This window comes from Tyto alba, unplaced genomic scaffold, assembly GCF_018691265.1.
Source record: "Tyto alba isolate M040663 unplaced genomic scaffold, T.alba_DEE_v4.0 Super-Scaffold_28, whole genome shotgun sequence".
Lineage (NCBI taxonomy): Eukaryota > Metazoa > Chordata > Aves > Strigiformes > Tytonidae > Tyto > Tyto alba.
This window is the reverse complement of record NW_024881302.1, coordinates 5,001,509-5,014,554: the sequence shown is the minus strand read 5'-3', so window position 1 is coordinate 5,014,554 and position 13,046 is coordinate 5,001,509. Positions and strand designations below refer to the sequence as shown.

Sequence of the window (13,046 nt, the reverse complement as noted above, 5' to 3'; positions counted from 1 at the left end):
AGCACTTTTGAGAAAACATATATATGCTGTGAAATAACCAGCTGGCTGCTGCTACCGTCTGGATGAGGTTGAAGGTGGGACGCACTTTGGATTGTTGCGTTGACTGAAGTATGAGATGTGGTTTGAAGTTTTCACAGTTCCTTTTTTAGACAGCCACAGAGAACATCAAGATTCGGAAGAGTGGTGTTGAGGGTTGATAACTACTGCTTCTGCCACAGAGGGAGTAAGTGGGGAATGAGTAACCTGCCGGGGAGCACATGGCCATGGCTGTGGGAGCCCAGCATTCAGGTTTCTGAACACTCCAGCCTGCTGACTTAGTGTAACTCAAGAGGAGCCTTCTGCTCAGATTGACTTTAGGCTCTGTTCTCCAAGGAAGGTGGTTTGTTGTGTGCTGGCATTATGCATCTGGCAGTGTTCCATCTTGCATCTTTTATCCCCTTTAAGAAGAAAGAAAGAAAGTGCTTGTGGTCTGTAAATGTCCATGGCCAGGGATGAATAGCCAGATTTCAAGGGATATCCAGAAAGGTAGATCTGTCTCTGAAATCGAGTGCTGTCAGCTGAGATCCTGACGAATCTGAACTGACAGCACAAGAAGCGAGCAATGGGCCAAACCACTCCAAACCTGACCCTTCCAGCAGGAATAAATCAAGAACAGCAAGTAGTGGAAGAAGATGACAGTTTTCATCTGTAGCTTTTCTGCACCTGCAGCTACAGCTGCTTTTCCTGGCTACCTAGCTCTTGCCTCCTGTTAATTACCACGGACAGCCTGCTGCTTTGTGCTGCCCTGTGGCCGACCCATCGTGCCGGCAGCTTTCCTTGGTGTAGCTCAACTGCTGTCTATGCAACACACAAGCGTTACCCTCCAGATTAAACCCACAATGCTTTGGTCATGCCACTGTAACAACCCAGCATTAAACCTGTCATTAAAACAGTTTGCTGAGCATGATCATGAATTTAGCACTGGCACCTTTTGACATTAATTTCAATGCCCCATGTGGTATTTCCTGGTAATGTGCAAAAGCCTACTTGCAGGGTGTCATTACTGCCTTCTATATGCACTGTTTGTACAACATGGAAGAAAGTGATTTTTATTTCTTTTTCTCAGGCTATTATTAATATTATTTATTTACTGTGTATTGCAGTCAAGCCTGAAGGTCTCAGTTGAGATTCTAGTGTTTCTGTGAATCTGTGTGTGCATGTGAGTATGTGTACAAAATGTGCCTCCTGTTTTTCCTTGGGGCTTAGATACACAGCCCTTCTGTATAATGTCTTTGATGCTTGGGGTTTTTTTGTGATGGGGAGTGCTTTTAGGCATGAAATGTTAATACGCTCCCAGTAGAGGTAGCAATAGGAAATGCTGCCTTTTGATCAGCCTGGAAATGCTGTTTATGTTGGCTGGTACAGACAGGAGGTGAGGGTGCGTTGGGGCAGAGGTGGGTATAGATGTTTGACCCCTCTCTTTTCAAGTATTCCTGTATCTATTAGCTCTTCCTGTTTGTCTTTTCTGTTCTTTTTGTTCCTATTCTCAAATGACATCTTAACAGACAAGCTCTGTTTTTCGAGAATTTCAGAATTTCCATCTCTCTTAGTGGTCAGAAATGTTCTCCATTATATGAAGAGTTAAAGATATCTTTTTATGTAAGAGCTCTACACAGGTTTGGTCCTCTGCAGCAAAGAGAGTCCTGATGCCGTTTTCCTCTAGTACATCTTTGCACGGATCTCAAATTCCACTTAATACGATGCACATAAGGGCGGGCAGGGCCAAAACTTCTTTTACTTTCAACCCGCATGTCATCTTGTTGCTGCTTAGTCTTACCACTGTTGCCTGAGGTGTCAAGATCTTATATGGAAAAGAAGGAAGCTCACTGGCTTCAAGTCTCATGGGGTTTACTGAACATGAAGAAGTCTGTGAGAAACTCTCAGGCTGACTGACTGCACTTACAGCACAGCTGCCTGGGAGCCTTCCTCCGAGCTCCCTCCTGATGAGGAGAGCAAGAGAGAAACAAAGAAAAAATTGGGCAGACCAAGCAGTACTCTTGATATTCATAAATCAAGTGGTTAACTTACTCCATGTCATGAAAGCCAAGCACCAGTACTGTTAATGAGGTTAAAGTAGTTTAATTGGCAGGTATGGAGCAAGAGAGTGCTAAGAGTGTAATTTCTAAATGATTAATAATAATAGGCTTTTAGTTAATGAGTCAAGTGGACGAGGCTCTGGACAGATTATCTGAAGAAAGTTGGTGTTCACCATTTGCAGAAATTTGATGATATATCTGCAATGTCATCCAGCCATGGACGAGCAGTTTTACAGGAGGGGAGGGGAGGGAGGTGTTTGTTTGTTCTCACGTGTCCCTGTAGTCTCCCAAAACCAGGAGATTTCAGGAGATAATATTCTCTCAGATTACAGACATTATCAGTCAGTGCTGAATGCTGGCAATGCCCTGGTCTTCCCAGCTGCTCTCTGCAGTCTGACTTTGTCAACTCTGTAGGAAGATATTCTAAATTTCCAATTAACACTTAATAAGGTTAATTGGAATATGGTTTAACTTGTTTTCAATAAAGTTCTCCAATGATTTTGACATGTTGGGCACCATGTGGAACCTAGCTGCAGGTGACACATTAAATAAGCAAGGGTTCCCATGTCCTGAGAAATCTGTTTGCCTACTAGGTTACCTTGTCTGTTTTACAGCATATTCATTTAATGTCAACCAAAAGAAACTGCTGCCATCTACATTTTTAGAAATAATCTCATACAGTTGTTTCTTATGCAGTCACTTTAAAAAAAAATAAATAAAATAGATAATTGGAATTATTTTCAAATTTCCCATTGACTAAGCTAACCGGTCTGGTTGCTGACTTGCCTCTGAACAGCACTTGTGCATTTTGTGCTATTGATAAAACACTTAAAGAGCCTCTCATTTTCTGCGTTTGTTGTTTCATAGGCATCCATGCACCTTTGGTTGACAGTCTGTAATGTCACTGCACACCCAATCACACTCCAGCCTATGGAGGTTTCCAAGGTAACAAAGCCACAGTCGAAAGGAAGGGAGAAAACTGAAAACAAAGCAAAAAGCCCTGCAGCATTTCTATTTACTCAATAGTTTAAAAACCACTAAAAAGTAATCCTCTAGTATAAGCTGTCTGTATTGTCATGCAAAACAGGTTTATCTTGCTACTCCTTGATTTTCATCAGGGCAGAGAGGGATGTGGGATGGCAATTTAAAGAATTCCTTGCTGGTAAAAATGGTTATTAGTACCTTGTTTGGAGCAGACCTTAGAAGATACTATAGAAACATGGACAGAATAGTCAGTTCCTGCCTATTCTGAAGGAAACACAAAGAAAACATGTTGTATCAACACTGACAAGTAGTTTATCCTTTCCAGCATCAGTGCTAATGGTGGTGAAAGGCTGACGTTAGTGCACCTATATATGTTTCATGAAAGTCACTTCTGAAAGGCACTGGCCTTATGTATACCAAATTAGTGTTTCCTTTCAGTTGGTATAGTGGACTAATTAGTGGCCAGATTACCAGCAGGTGATAATTGTTTTAAATTCCCTCTTTCTGCTTATGGCAAGTTCAAGTGACACTGTATTTCAAATGGGAGCAGCTCATCTAAAAGTGTTCCTAGTATTCCTCCTCTTTATTATGTTGACTTCTGGCAATCTCAAAAGAACTTGGCTTAGGTACAGAAATTGTATTAGTTTTCTGGGTAAGTATTTTTCTGCTGGCGATGGACAGAAATCAAGTAGCTGCATCAGTATTATTATACCTATCAAGTCATGTGTCAGTCTTCTGGATACAGCTGCTTCTCGGCATTTCTTCTTGGAGCTTCCAGGCTTTCAGTTGCCTTTATGTTTCTATATGTCTGTGGGGACATGAGGAAGACCAGTAAGGAACCACTAGAAGTTCGTGAATTTTTTCCTCCTTGTGCTTATGACACCTCAACTCAGCTGTGATCCATCTTTTCAGCAAGACCTTGTTTCTTTGGGGGGTGGCTGAGCGTGTCTGAGTCAGTAAGAGTGATGTTGGATTGCAGAAGGAGTCAGAGGACATGGCAAGGGCAGCAGTAGTGTTGTGCCTTTGATGGAGGGAGCACATCTGTGATAACTAGAGGAGTTCATACTGTCAGGTGCTGCTTCTGGTGAGCGACCCATAATCACCTGCTTCTGCTCAGAATGTAGAGACTTTTCTTCTGGATTCCCGCATCATCCCCCAGCTTCCCAGGCACTTTTTACCTTAACATTAGACTATGGATCTGCAGCATAATGCTTGGAGATGTAAGCTAGAGTAAAGTGCAACACCTTCATTCTTGATAAGAACAAAGACAACCAGGGTTTGGGGATCTTCTGGTCTGCAGGTAAAGTTGGTTGCATCTGCAGCTGAGGACCAGACTGCCTGAGCTATTGCTGCCATGCTCTGCCATCCTGCCACATCTGCAGGCATCAGAGGCACCCTTGTTGGAGCCCCTTACAAAAATAGACAGGGCAATGCTGGGCAGGACGTTCCCTGCAGCGGTGCCAAGACTCTGGAGCTGCTCTCTGCACCCACTGGCCATGAAGCGGTCCAAATCTGGGGATATTCTAGGCATGCCGCAAAAAAACACCTGTTTGGGCAGGTCTTTGGAGGGAGTCGGGTGTTGGCTTCCCGAGACTCGCAGCTGGTGCAAAGGAGCATTTTTCTAAGAGAAAGTCTTGCTGAATTCCTTCTGGAATGATTATTAAATGCTGGTTGGGTTTTGTTGTATTATTAATTACGCATCAAGGCACCTGAACCTTTGCATTCTTAAAATAATCAAACAGTACATAATTCTGAAAGAGCCAAAGCATGGGTAATAGTAGAAGGGAAATTTGCAAAGCGATAAAGAGCTGCTTTGCTCAGACTTTTGGAAAACTCTGGGAAAAATTTTGCAGCTCTGTCCATCACCCTTTATGCTGGAAAAATGGGCATGAAATAGTATCGAAGCAGCTATCTAAGCAAAGAGGTGGGATGATGGATGCGGTGCCCTTTTCAAACGATGGTTTGCAAGGCATTTGAGGATTGTTCTTCAGAGACCATTAAAAAGGAGCTTTAGAGGAGGGGAGACTAGTTGTGTGGCAGGCAAGATCAAGAAGGATGTGTGTGTGCTGTGTGGTGTCATAGATCATAACGATACTAACCTTTTGAAACTAATTGCAGCAACTAACAGTTACGAGCTGCACTTAACCGTCTCTATCTTGTATGTCTTAGGAAGCCACTACTTTGATATTTAATTGCCTTTAGAATCAGCTATGCAGATTATCAGGGTGAGAAAAAAAAGATTAAAAACTTTTGCATACTGAAACCAGAGATTTTGAGAGAAGGTATGAGATGCAGAAATAACTGGGTAAATGTTTGTATGCTATATGGGATGTAGCTGTTATTGGTGGGAACGTTAGAGGGAACAGAAGGAAAATGTGTGCTTGGATACTGTGGCCAAGGCTTTGCTGTGGTCTCTGTACCTGGAGGAGATGTACGAGCCCTCTGTGATTCCTCCAGCTGTATCTGAGCAGAGGTACTTCAGAGGAGGGGCAGATGCACAAAGCTTATCTGGTTATATCTCAATAGAGCTCCCGCTCAATATTGATATGAGCTTTGAAGCTATCCAGCCACTGTGCATAAATGTTTCAGGGGTAAGATCTGCTCTGAACACAGGGCTGTGGCTGAGACATTCCAAGAAAGCAACCCCTCCTGCCTGGCAGTTCTTCTTCTCCAGATTTTACATTCTCTTTCTTCTGTTGCTGCTGGTTGTGTGACTTGTTGTACCACCGATAATCAGCTGGAACATACAGATAGAGTTGTTTACCTGAAAAAAAAAAAACTGTGATTTTGCTTAATTCCCTATCAGTGATATAACTAATTTTCAAAACTTAACGGGGCTTTCAAGCCAAATCCAGAGTACTATGCAAGCGGGCTGATCTGGCCACCACAAACAGCAGCACGTCTGGCTGACTTGAGTGTGTTTGCATGGAAGACATTCTTTCTGTCCTTGCATCAGAAGAGAGATTCTCAATTATACTTGCAATCTTTTTGATTATGTGATTGAGAGCTGTTGGTTTCCCTATGACGTCTCTACACTTCCCTGCATCTTGTGTCAAAACAGGAACTTCTGGCTCCCACCGCAGTGTTCTGCAGTGAATTAGAAGGGATTTCTCTGCATATCCTCTTATTGCCAGTGTTTGTCAGGTGACTTTCCCTCCAGCAGCAAAGCCTGGCTAAACCAGAGCACAGTGTTTTTCTAGAGTCCAGCATGTATTACACTTGGACTATAAACCATCATACCTTAAAATTACAGCTTTTGCCAGCTGATTATATTAATCTTGTCTCTAATTTCTTTTAGAGTGGAACAGGCTAAATCATCGATGCTAATGGCTGATATTTTTTTGATTTTTCTTTTTTTTTTCCTGATGCTCCAGGCCACTGACTCAGATTATGAAGACGAGTTGCCAAAGCACTCCTTTGTGAACCATTACATGAGCGACCCCACGTACTACAACTCATGGAAGCGGCAGCAGAAAGGGGTGAAGCACCCGGCATCCTATAGATACGAGGAGTGTGTCGCCAGCGAGACAGAACCCTATTTCCAGACTGTCATCACGACACAGAGCTCAGGAGGGGTGTACACCCCAACGGGACAGCCCGCGCCTGGCTCCCGGACTCCAGTGACAGGGTTCTCCTCCTTCGTCTGAGACGGGGCTGGAGGATACAGCCAAACTGCCGGCGGCACTTGGGGTCACCCGTCACAGCGACTGCGTGTGCGTGACCAGTGCGGTGAACTGTGGGTAACTTCTCTATCAGGGTAGAAACGGATGGGAACACGGATGAGGCTGGGGTGGTTTTTTTTCTGAAGACAATCAACTCTAAAAATATGGAGCTGAACTAGCTGAACCTTTGTTTAAAAACAAAAAGACAAAAAACGGAATTCTGAAGAGTGATGATTTTAACCACTTGTGAATAGTAGGGGTTTTTTAACTGCTTTTTGTAACACTGCTTCAGGAAGCAGCTCCCATGCCCCTCTCTTCCCTCTTTCTTTCTCTCCCTTCCTTCTGTCCCCCTGTTTCCAGACAAGGAGGTGAATTCCCTAGATGCAATGAGTGACTTTGTGATGTGATTTGAAGAGAAAATGTAAAACCTCCCAGGCTCCTTTTTCTTTCTTTTTCTTACTCTTTTTTTTTTTTTTTTTTTTTTTCTTTCTTTTAAATTTTTCCCCTGTCATCAAGGTCAGGTAGGAAAACGTAGAAAAAGGGACACATTTTTACATGAAAAGCAGACACCCCCTGTCTCCTCTTCACATTGCTGGTCCCCACATTAGGAGCACTGGCTGATCAACTTAGGCTCAGATGTGTCACTGTGTCTGCTCTAGGCTCACTACTGGTGTATTTATACTGAATTACTGAATTGCTTTTCTTTCTTGTTCAAATGGGACCTGCTGCATTCTTTAAATATTCCAACTCCAGGGTCTTTGGAAGAGGAGATGGCTCAAAAGAGCACTGTAGGCAGCAGTGGGTGAAGCAAGTGGGAAGAATTCAGATGCAAGGTCAGTTTATTTCTGGTGTGGCTCTAATCCTCCCTCGTGGACTGCATGTGCCATTTGAATTGGTCATTTTTTAAAAGTCAAAGGACACAACCCAGCAAGCCAGAGGAATCTTTCAATTAAGATTGCAGTGACAAGCTAGAGAGTCTCCTAATTGGTCAGGGTTTTGATCATCAAAGTTATCCTGCCCTGTCAATAGAAGTTGAGCATCCTTTCTTGCACAAACTCTGCAGTGCTGATTACTAGTCTGTAAAAAGAATATGGTAGCTGGGTTTGTTTGATTTAACTTTTTTAGTACAAAGACACGTCACAGACTGGGTGAATTTTGGTGTCCACAGGTGCCTTTTATTGATTCTTCAGCTTCGTATTTGGGAGAAGCAACAAAGTGTCTCCAAATAAAACTAACCAGGTTTTTCAGGCATTAGGGTCATGAATTACCTTGTGCACGTTTACAGTCTGCTTTGTGCACTTGAAGCTACAGCCTTTGGAAAGAAGAGAGGAGATTTTTAGTTTATTTTCCATCCTTTTGTATAGCTCCCTTTTATTTTCTTCTTTTCTATCCTTTTCCTGAGTCTGTCATGTTTAGTGGCAAGTTGTTTACTCACAAGGAAGTTGTCAGGGGTTTAAAGAATCCAAGTCCAGCCCTTGGACCTAGCAACAGTCCTGGATCACCAGACTTTTTCCTGCAAGAGTTTGAAAGGTGAATTTGGAAGTCGGCAAGTCCTTCCTTGCCGTTCCAGCATCTGGCATTTCCTCCCAGGTGGGTGTAGGTCAGCCAGGACAGCTGGTATCCTGCTGCTTCCTAATGTCCCATCAGGGCACATTCAGGCACTGTTATTATTGCAGATTGTCCCTGTCCTCTCTGGAGGGATGCGGGACAGCTGTGGCATTGTGTGATGGTGGCTTCAGGGCAGGTTGTTGAAACGAACCTGGCATTGATTATGGTAGCTGCCTGTTCCTGCCCATGGGGGCTGGTTAGAAGAAGCCTGGTGGCACCTCACCTAAACAGTTGGGGTCCAAGGGCAAGCTCAGCCTTGCTGTCACCTTTCAGTGCCTCTTGGACAGGGCAAACAATCTCAGAACTGCTTTTAGTCTTTGGCACTGCCTCTGAGCACTGCTGCTTTTGGTGCATACAGATTCTGGATAGCTTTGGCACTGGATTGCTGTTCCTCTCCAAAGGCTCCAGAAAGAAAAAGTTCAAAACCAAAAACTCCAGTGGGTGTGTTTAAGGGCTTTTGAGTTTGGGATAATGATCCACAGCTCATTAGATGGCAAGGGATATGCAAAGACATGGGTGTGAGCCAAAACCCTGTGAGCCATCCCCTTCTCTGCACCTGGATAGGATGTGTGTGGGATGGAGAAGGGGCTCCAAAGAGGATGACGTGGAGCTAACTGCGAAGAGGAATGCAAAGCAAACAAAAAACCCACTGCCTTCTGTGCACTTTGACTGTTCTCTTAAGCCATATGGACTTTGCTTTAATTACTGAACTGACAAGAATTTGTTTGCAGTCTTAGTTTTTTGTTTCTTAGATGAAATTATCTACGTGACTTGCTGATTTGTTTTCTTTATCCTTTGTTATTTCCTGCATCAGATTAAGTATTTTTAAACACTTTATTTTATATACATGTGACATAGCAATGTAATTGCTGTTGGAATTTTAATGGCGCTTATCCAACAGGTATGAGAGGTAGTGCTACAGGAGGAGCCTTTCAAGGACCACTAAGGACTTAGGGACATAGATTAGTAGAAAGTAGATTGAACACCGAAGACTTTGCTCCAAAGGAAAGCATAATGTGAGTAGCTCCATATCTCCTGAATATTGCCAGATCTGAATTGGTGTAAGGTGCAGTTACTCCCTGGGGTTGATCTGATACTGCATTGAGGAAAAAAGCAAGGAAACCATGGGGAATAAAGCACATGGACTTTGTGGCTGCTGCTCCACTGAAGGACAACATGGGGAACAGCACGATCTATACAAAGCAAGGAGAAGAAACGATTTTTCTCAGAACCATCTGCAACTAAAAAGCTTGAGCTTGCTGAGGACCTGCTGAGTTGGCTGTTTGGCCCTTTTCTTCTGACTGCTGCTGAAATAACAGGTTAAATGTGATTCCTTTAGGACCTGTTGATCCAAACAAAGGTATTTCTGTTCCATCTCAGTCCACGCTATTGTCACTCTTGGTTATATTTGGTTTAGGAGTTGGCTTTTCTTACATGCGGATTTATTTTACTCAGGCATTTGCAGAGAGAGGAAGTGCACTGCCCTGCTCACCCCTAAGATGAGCATAGGATGTGTGTTCTGCTGCCCAGGATCCTGGGTAGCTACACGCACGATGCCTGTGCCTTCTTGTTAACATGCTGTACTTGTAAAATATGATTAATGGGTAGGTTTTATTTACCTCAGATATCAGGTAAATTGTTCTATCTGGAAGGAAACACTCCATCAGTTAGCAAGAAAGCTCTATTTCATAGCTGTAATCTTTGAGAATCGCAGCCTTGAAATACGACTTTTAAACACTGGTTGTCATGTTACAATAACTTCACCCATCAAATCCACTTCTGTTTCCATCTTCCTGTTTAGAACAGTCTTGAAAAATGAAGGCTTATATTTAGGATGCCTTCTTAGGATATTTTATTTGTATTTATTTATTTACTTTCCCATGTTTCTCAGGTCTCTTGGTGGCTGTTACTAAAAAATAAGAACAGCATCATGAAATGACCAAGGGAGACATTTCAGGGAATGGTTTAATAGGAGCTCATTTTTCATGCAATAGCCATGGAAATATCCAATTTCCTGCAGGAAAAATGTGCCCAAGTCTTCCCCCCTCTCCCAAGGCTGAGATGACACCAGCCACCACCATCAGCAATGTCCCTGGCACGCCCAACAGCACTTAAACTCAGGTGGTCCCTATCATAAATCACATGCAAAAGTGCACGTAAATGAAGGAGCTGAACTGTTCCAGCCTACTTTAAGTGGAGCATTTTATTCCCCAAAAGTCCATATCACACATGGCGTGTCCCCCACCATAGGCAATACCCTTGGGTGGAGTATTTTACATTCCCATCTCTTAATGCTCCGAGGCTGGTGCACGACCAGTGCAAGTGGGGTGCGGGCAGCAGCAGTGAGATGGGACAGGAGAGGGCACTGTTTTACTTTAGTCAGTGACAGTCTCTTTTTTCCTCACCCTGGGAGTCACCCATGTGAAACCCCTTTGTGGGGAGGGCAGGGAGAAACAAGAGCACAGAGCAGAGGGTTTCATCAGCATTTACTAAAGGAATCACACGGCAGCCACCAATCCCACTTTTGGAAGCAGTTGGCATTACTGGAGAGAAGAAAAAACCCATACAGAAAAAGAAACTAATCCATTACCCAAAGGTGGTTTTTTTCCTCTTCATTTTGAGTGTTAAAGCCAGTGATGCTTTGCAGATGGGCCAAGATCTCATTTTTCCTGCTTATACCCAGGTCTCTGCCAGAAGCTGCTGTAGCAATTGTTTAGAATAAATATCCAAGTCTGTCTTGACATGGGGATACATTTATTATCCTTGGCATTGCTTCCCTCAAGAAATCCATTGGGTCATCCAAAGATTATCCAATCTGTTCTCCGAAAAGGGAAGAGAGATAGCTGTTTATACATACAGAGCACTGGTGTCTTCTTCCACTTTCTGTTTTCAGATAAGCAGGACGACTTGCTTCAGAAAAATCTGGTTTAGAAAAGGAATTTATCAGGAAACTTAAAATAAAACAACCAAAAAACCCACAAAACCCCCCCCCCCTACACACACACACAAGAAAGATAACCTTTGGAAGAGCCATTAGAAATCTTGAAGTCCTAGAAACCTGTGACATGCATGATCCCAAGACCTCCTATCTCTAGTGATCTTTATCAATAGCAGCCAGAAGGGCACATCATGCAATGAGGGGTTATATCTGGAGAGGAAAAGCCATTGCAGAACAGTTGCTAGATGGGCAGGTTGTACTGCAAACAGCTTCATTCAACCTGGAGTTTCTGCTAGTTCAACCACATTTCTTGGGTTGTTTTTATAGGTTTTTGCCAGCATGTGTGGAGTCTATACATCGTCATGGCATTACTAGAGGTTACGTGGGGAGAGGTGTGTTGCTGTGGCGTTTACACAAAGCCACATGCATGGTGATGTGGTTGTACAGTATCCACTGAAAGTTCCTTACAGAAAGCCACCCTTGAACTAGGAGCACAGTCACCCCAAGGCTGAACATGTTGGGCTGGGCATGGGCCTTAAATGGCTCCACCTAACCAGTCCCTTCAGTTCTTTGTATTTCTGTATTCCTTTTCTTCTCCCCTACATCTCTACCCCCAGCCCTCCCAGACAAAGCTGACTTGCACTTTGTGAAGGTGTAAAGTTTGCTGCCCCTGCTAGTTGGGAGCCACAACTGATAAGCACACACGTGACACATGGGACAGGTGAGATATGTTTGAACAAGGAATGAAATACCATTGGGACTTGAGATTCAGGCTCTGACTCAGAATTTTATCTTCTTAAAGCTACCACCTGCCTATTTCAAACGGCCTCGGAGTCTCAAGACTTGGCAGGAAGTTCATTATTTTGATGCTGTTTGATCACTGTGCACTTTTGGGGGGCTTGAATCTCTGGGTATAGGGGCTGAAATGGGGTTACAGAGCTTTATATTGAAGTATTTTCCCATTTATGTCCAAATCTTTAGATCTGGTAATGAAACGTTTCTGCTAACGTGATGTGGTGGTGTTCTGCAGGTGAAGCACCTGTGAAGTGCCACCAGTGCTCCCCCCTTGATGTCATTAAGCTCCTGGGCAGTGCTGGGACCTGTCACGGTGCAGTGGAAACTCTTGGGTAGCAGAAAGATGCAAGGACATGGTATTATGGTGAGTTTGTAGCTGGTCACTTTGCAGCTCTTCAGATGGAGTCCATCCTCTGATTTGGTATCTGCCGTCAGTTTAGGGGTAGGACCACCTTACACAGTTGTGTTTGAGTTACCCTTCGGTGTACTACAGTTATTGGATCGTTGCTTTTATTTCAGTGTCTCCTTGGGGATTTGCCCTGGATTTTTGTTCCACACCTCTTGTTAGCCTCACCTTCACCAGTCCACTATTTTATATGAGAAAGTTACTTCTTCTTTTGCAAACTTGCTTCTAATTAAAAGAACCCTTTTTGAAACGTGTGTGTCCTTGGTACATTTATTTTGGGTAGGGGAAAAAAAATATATTCCAGCCTCTTCTGTTATTTTTGGCTTGAAGAAGTTTCTGGGTGCCTCGCCAGCGTGCTCACGAGTTAACAGCTCGGGATGGTAAAAACGTAGCATGGGCTGAAATTCTCTGCTGTTAGTTATGGACTGTAAAATCTTGTAATCCCTCATTGCTTTTTAGCTAAAATGACAGACTCAAACAGTTTTCACCCAAAATTTGATCAGCCTTAAATATTATTATTTTGCAGTGATAAATTTCCTCCAGATCCTTAATACAGGAGAGTTGAAATCCATTCAGAA

General features: G+C 43.4%; 1 protein-coding gene across 3 annotated transcripts in view; it reads left to right on the top strand.

The window, feature by feature from the left end:
* Positions 1-12,718, top strand: part of SDK1 (sidekick cell adhesion molecule 1) — a 422,401-nt gene extending 409,683 nt beyond the window's left edge. For all 3 annotated transcript variants that reach the window (XM_033000330.2, XM_033000329.2, XM_033000328.2), the window contains one exon: positions 6,434-12,718. In XM_033000330.2, the coding sequence (XP_032856221.1) occupies positions 6,434-6,706 (273 nt within the window). In that variant the 3' untranslated portion in view covers positions 6,707-12,718. The remainder of the gene's footprint in view (positions 1-6,433) is intronic.
* The last annotated feature ends 328 nt before the right edge of the window (positions 12,719-13,046 follow it).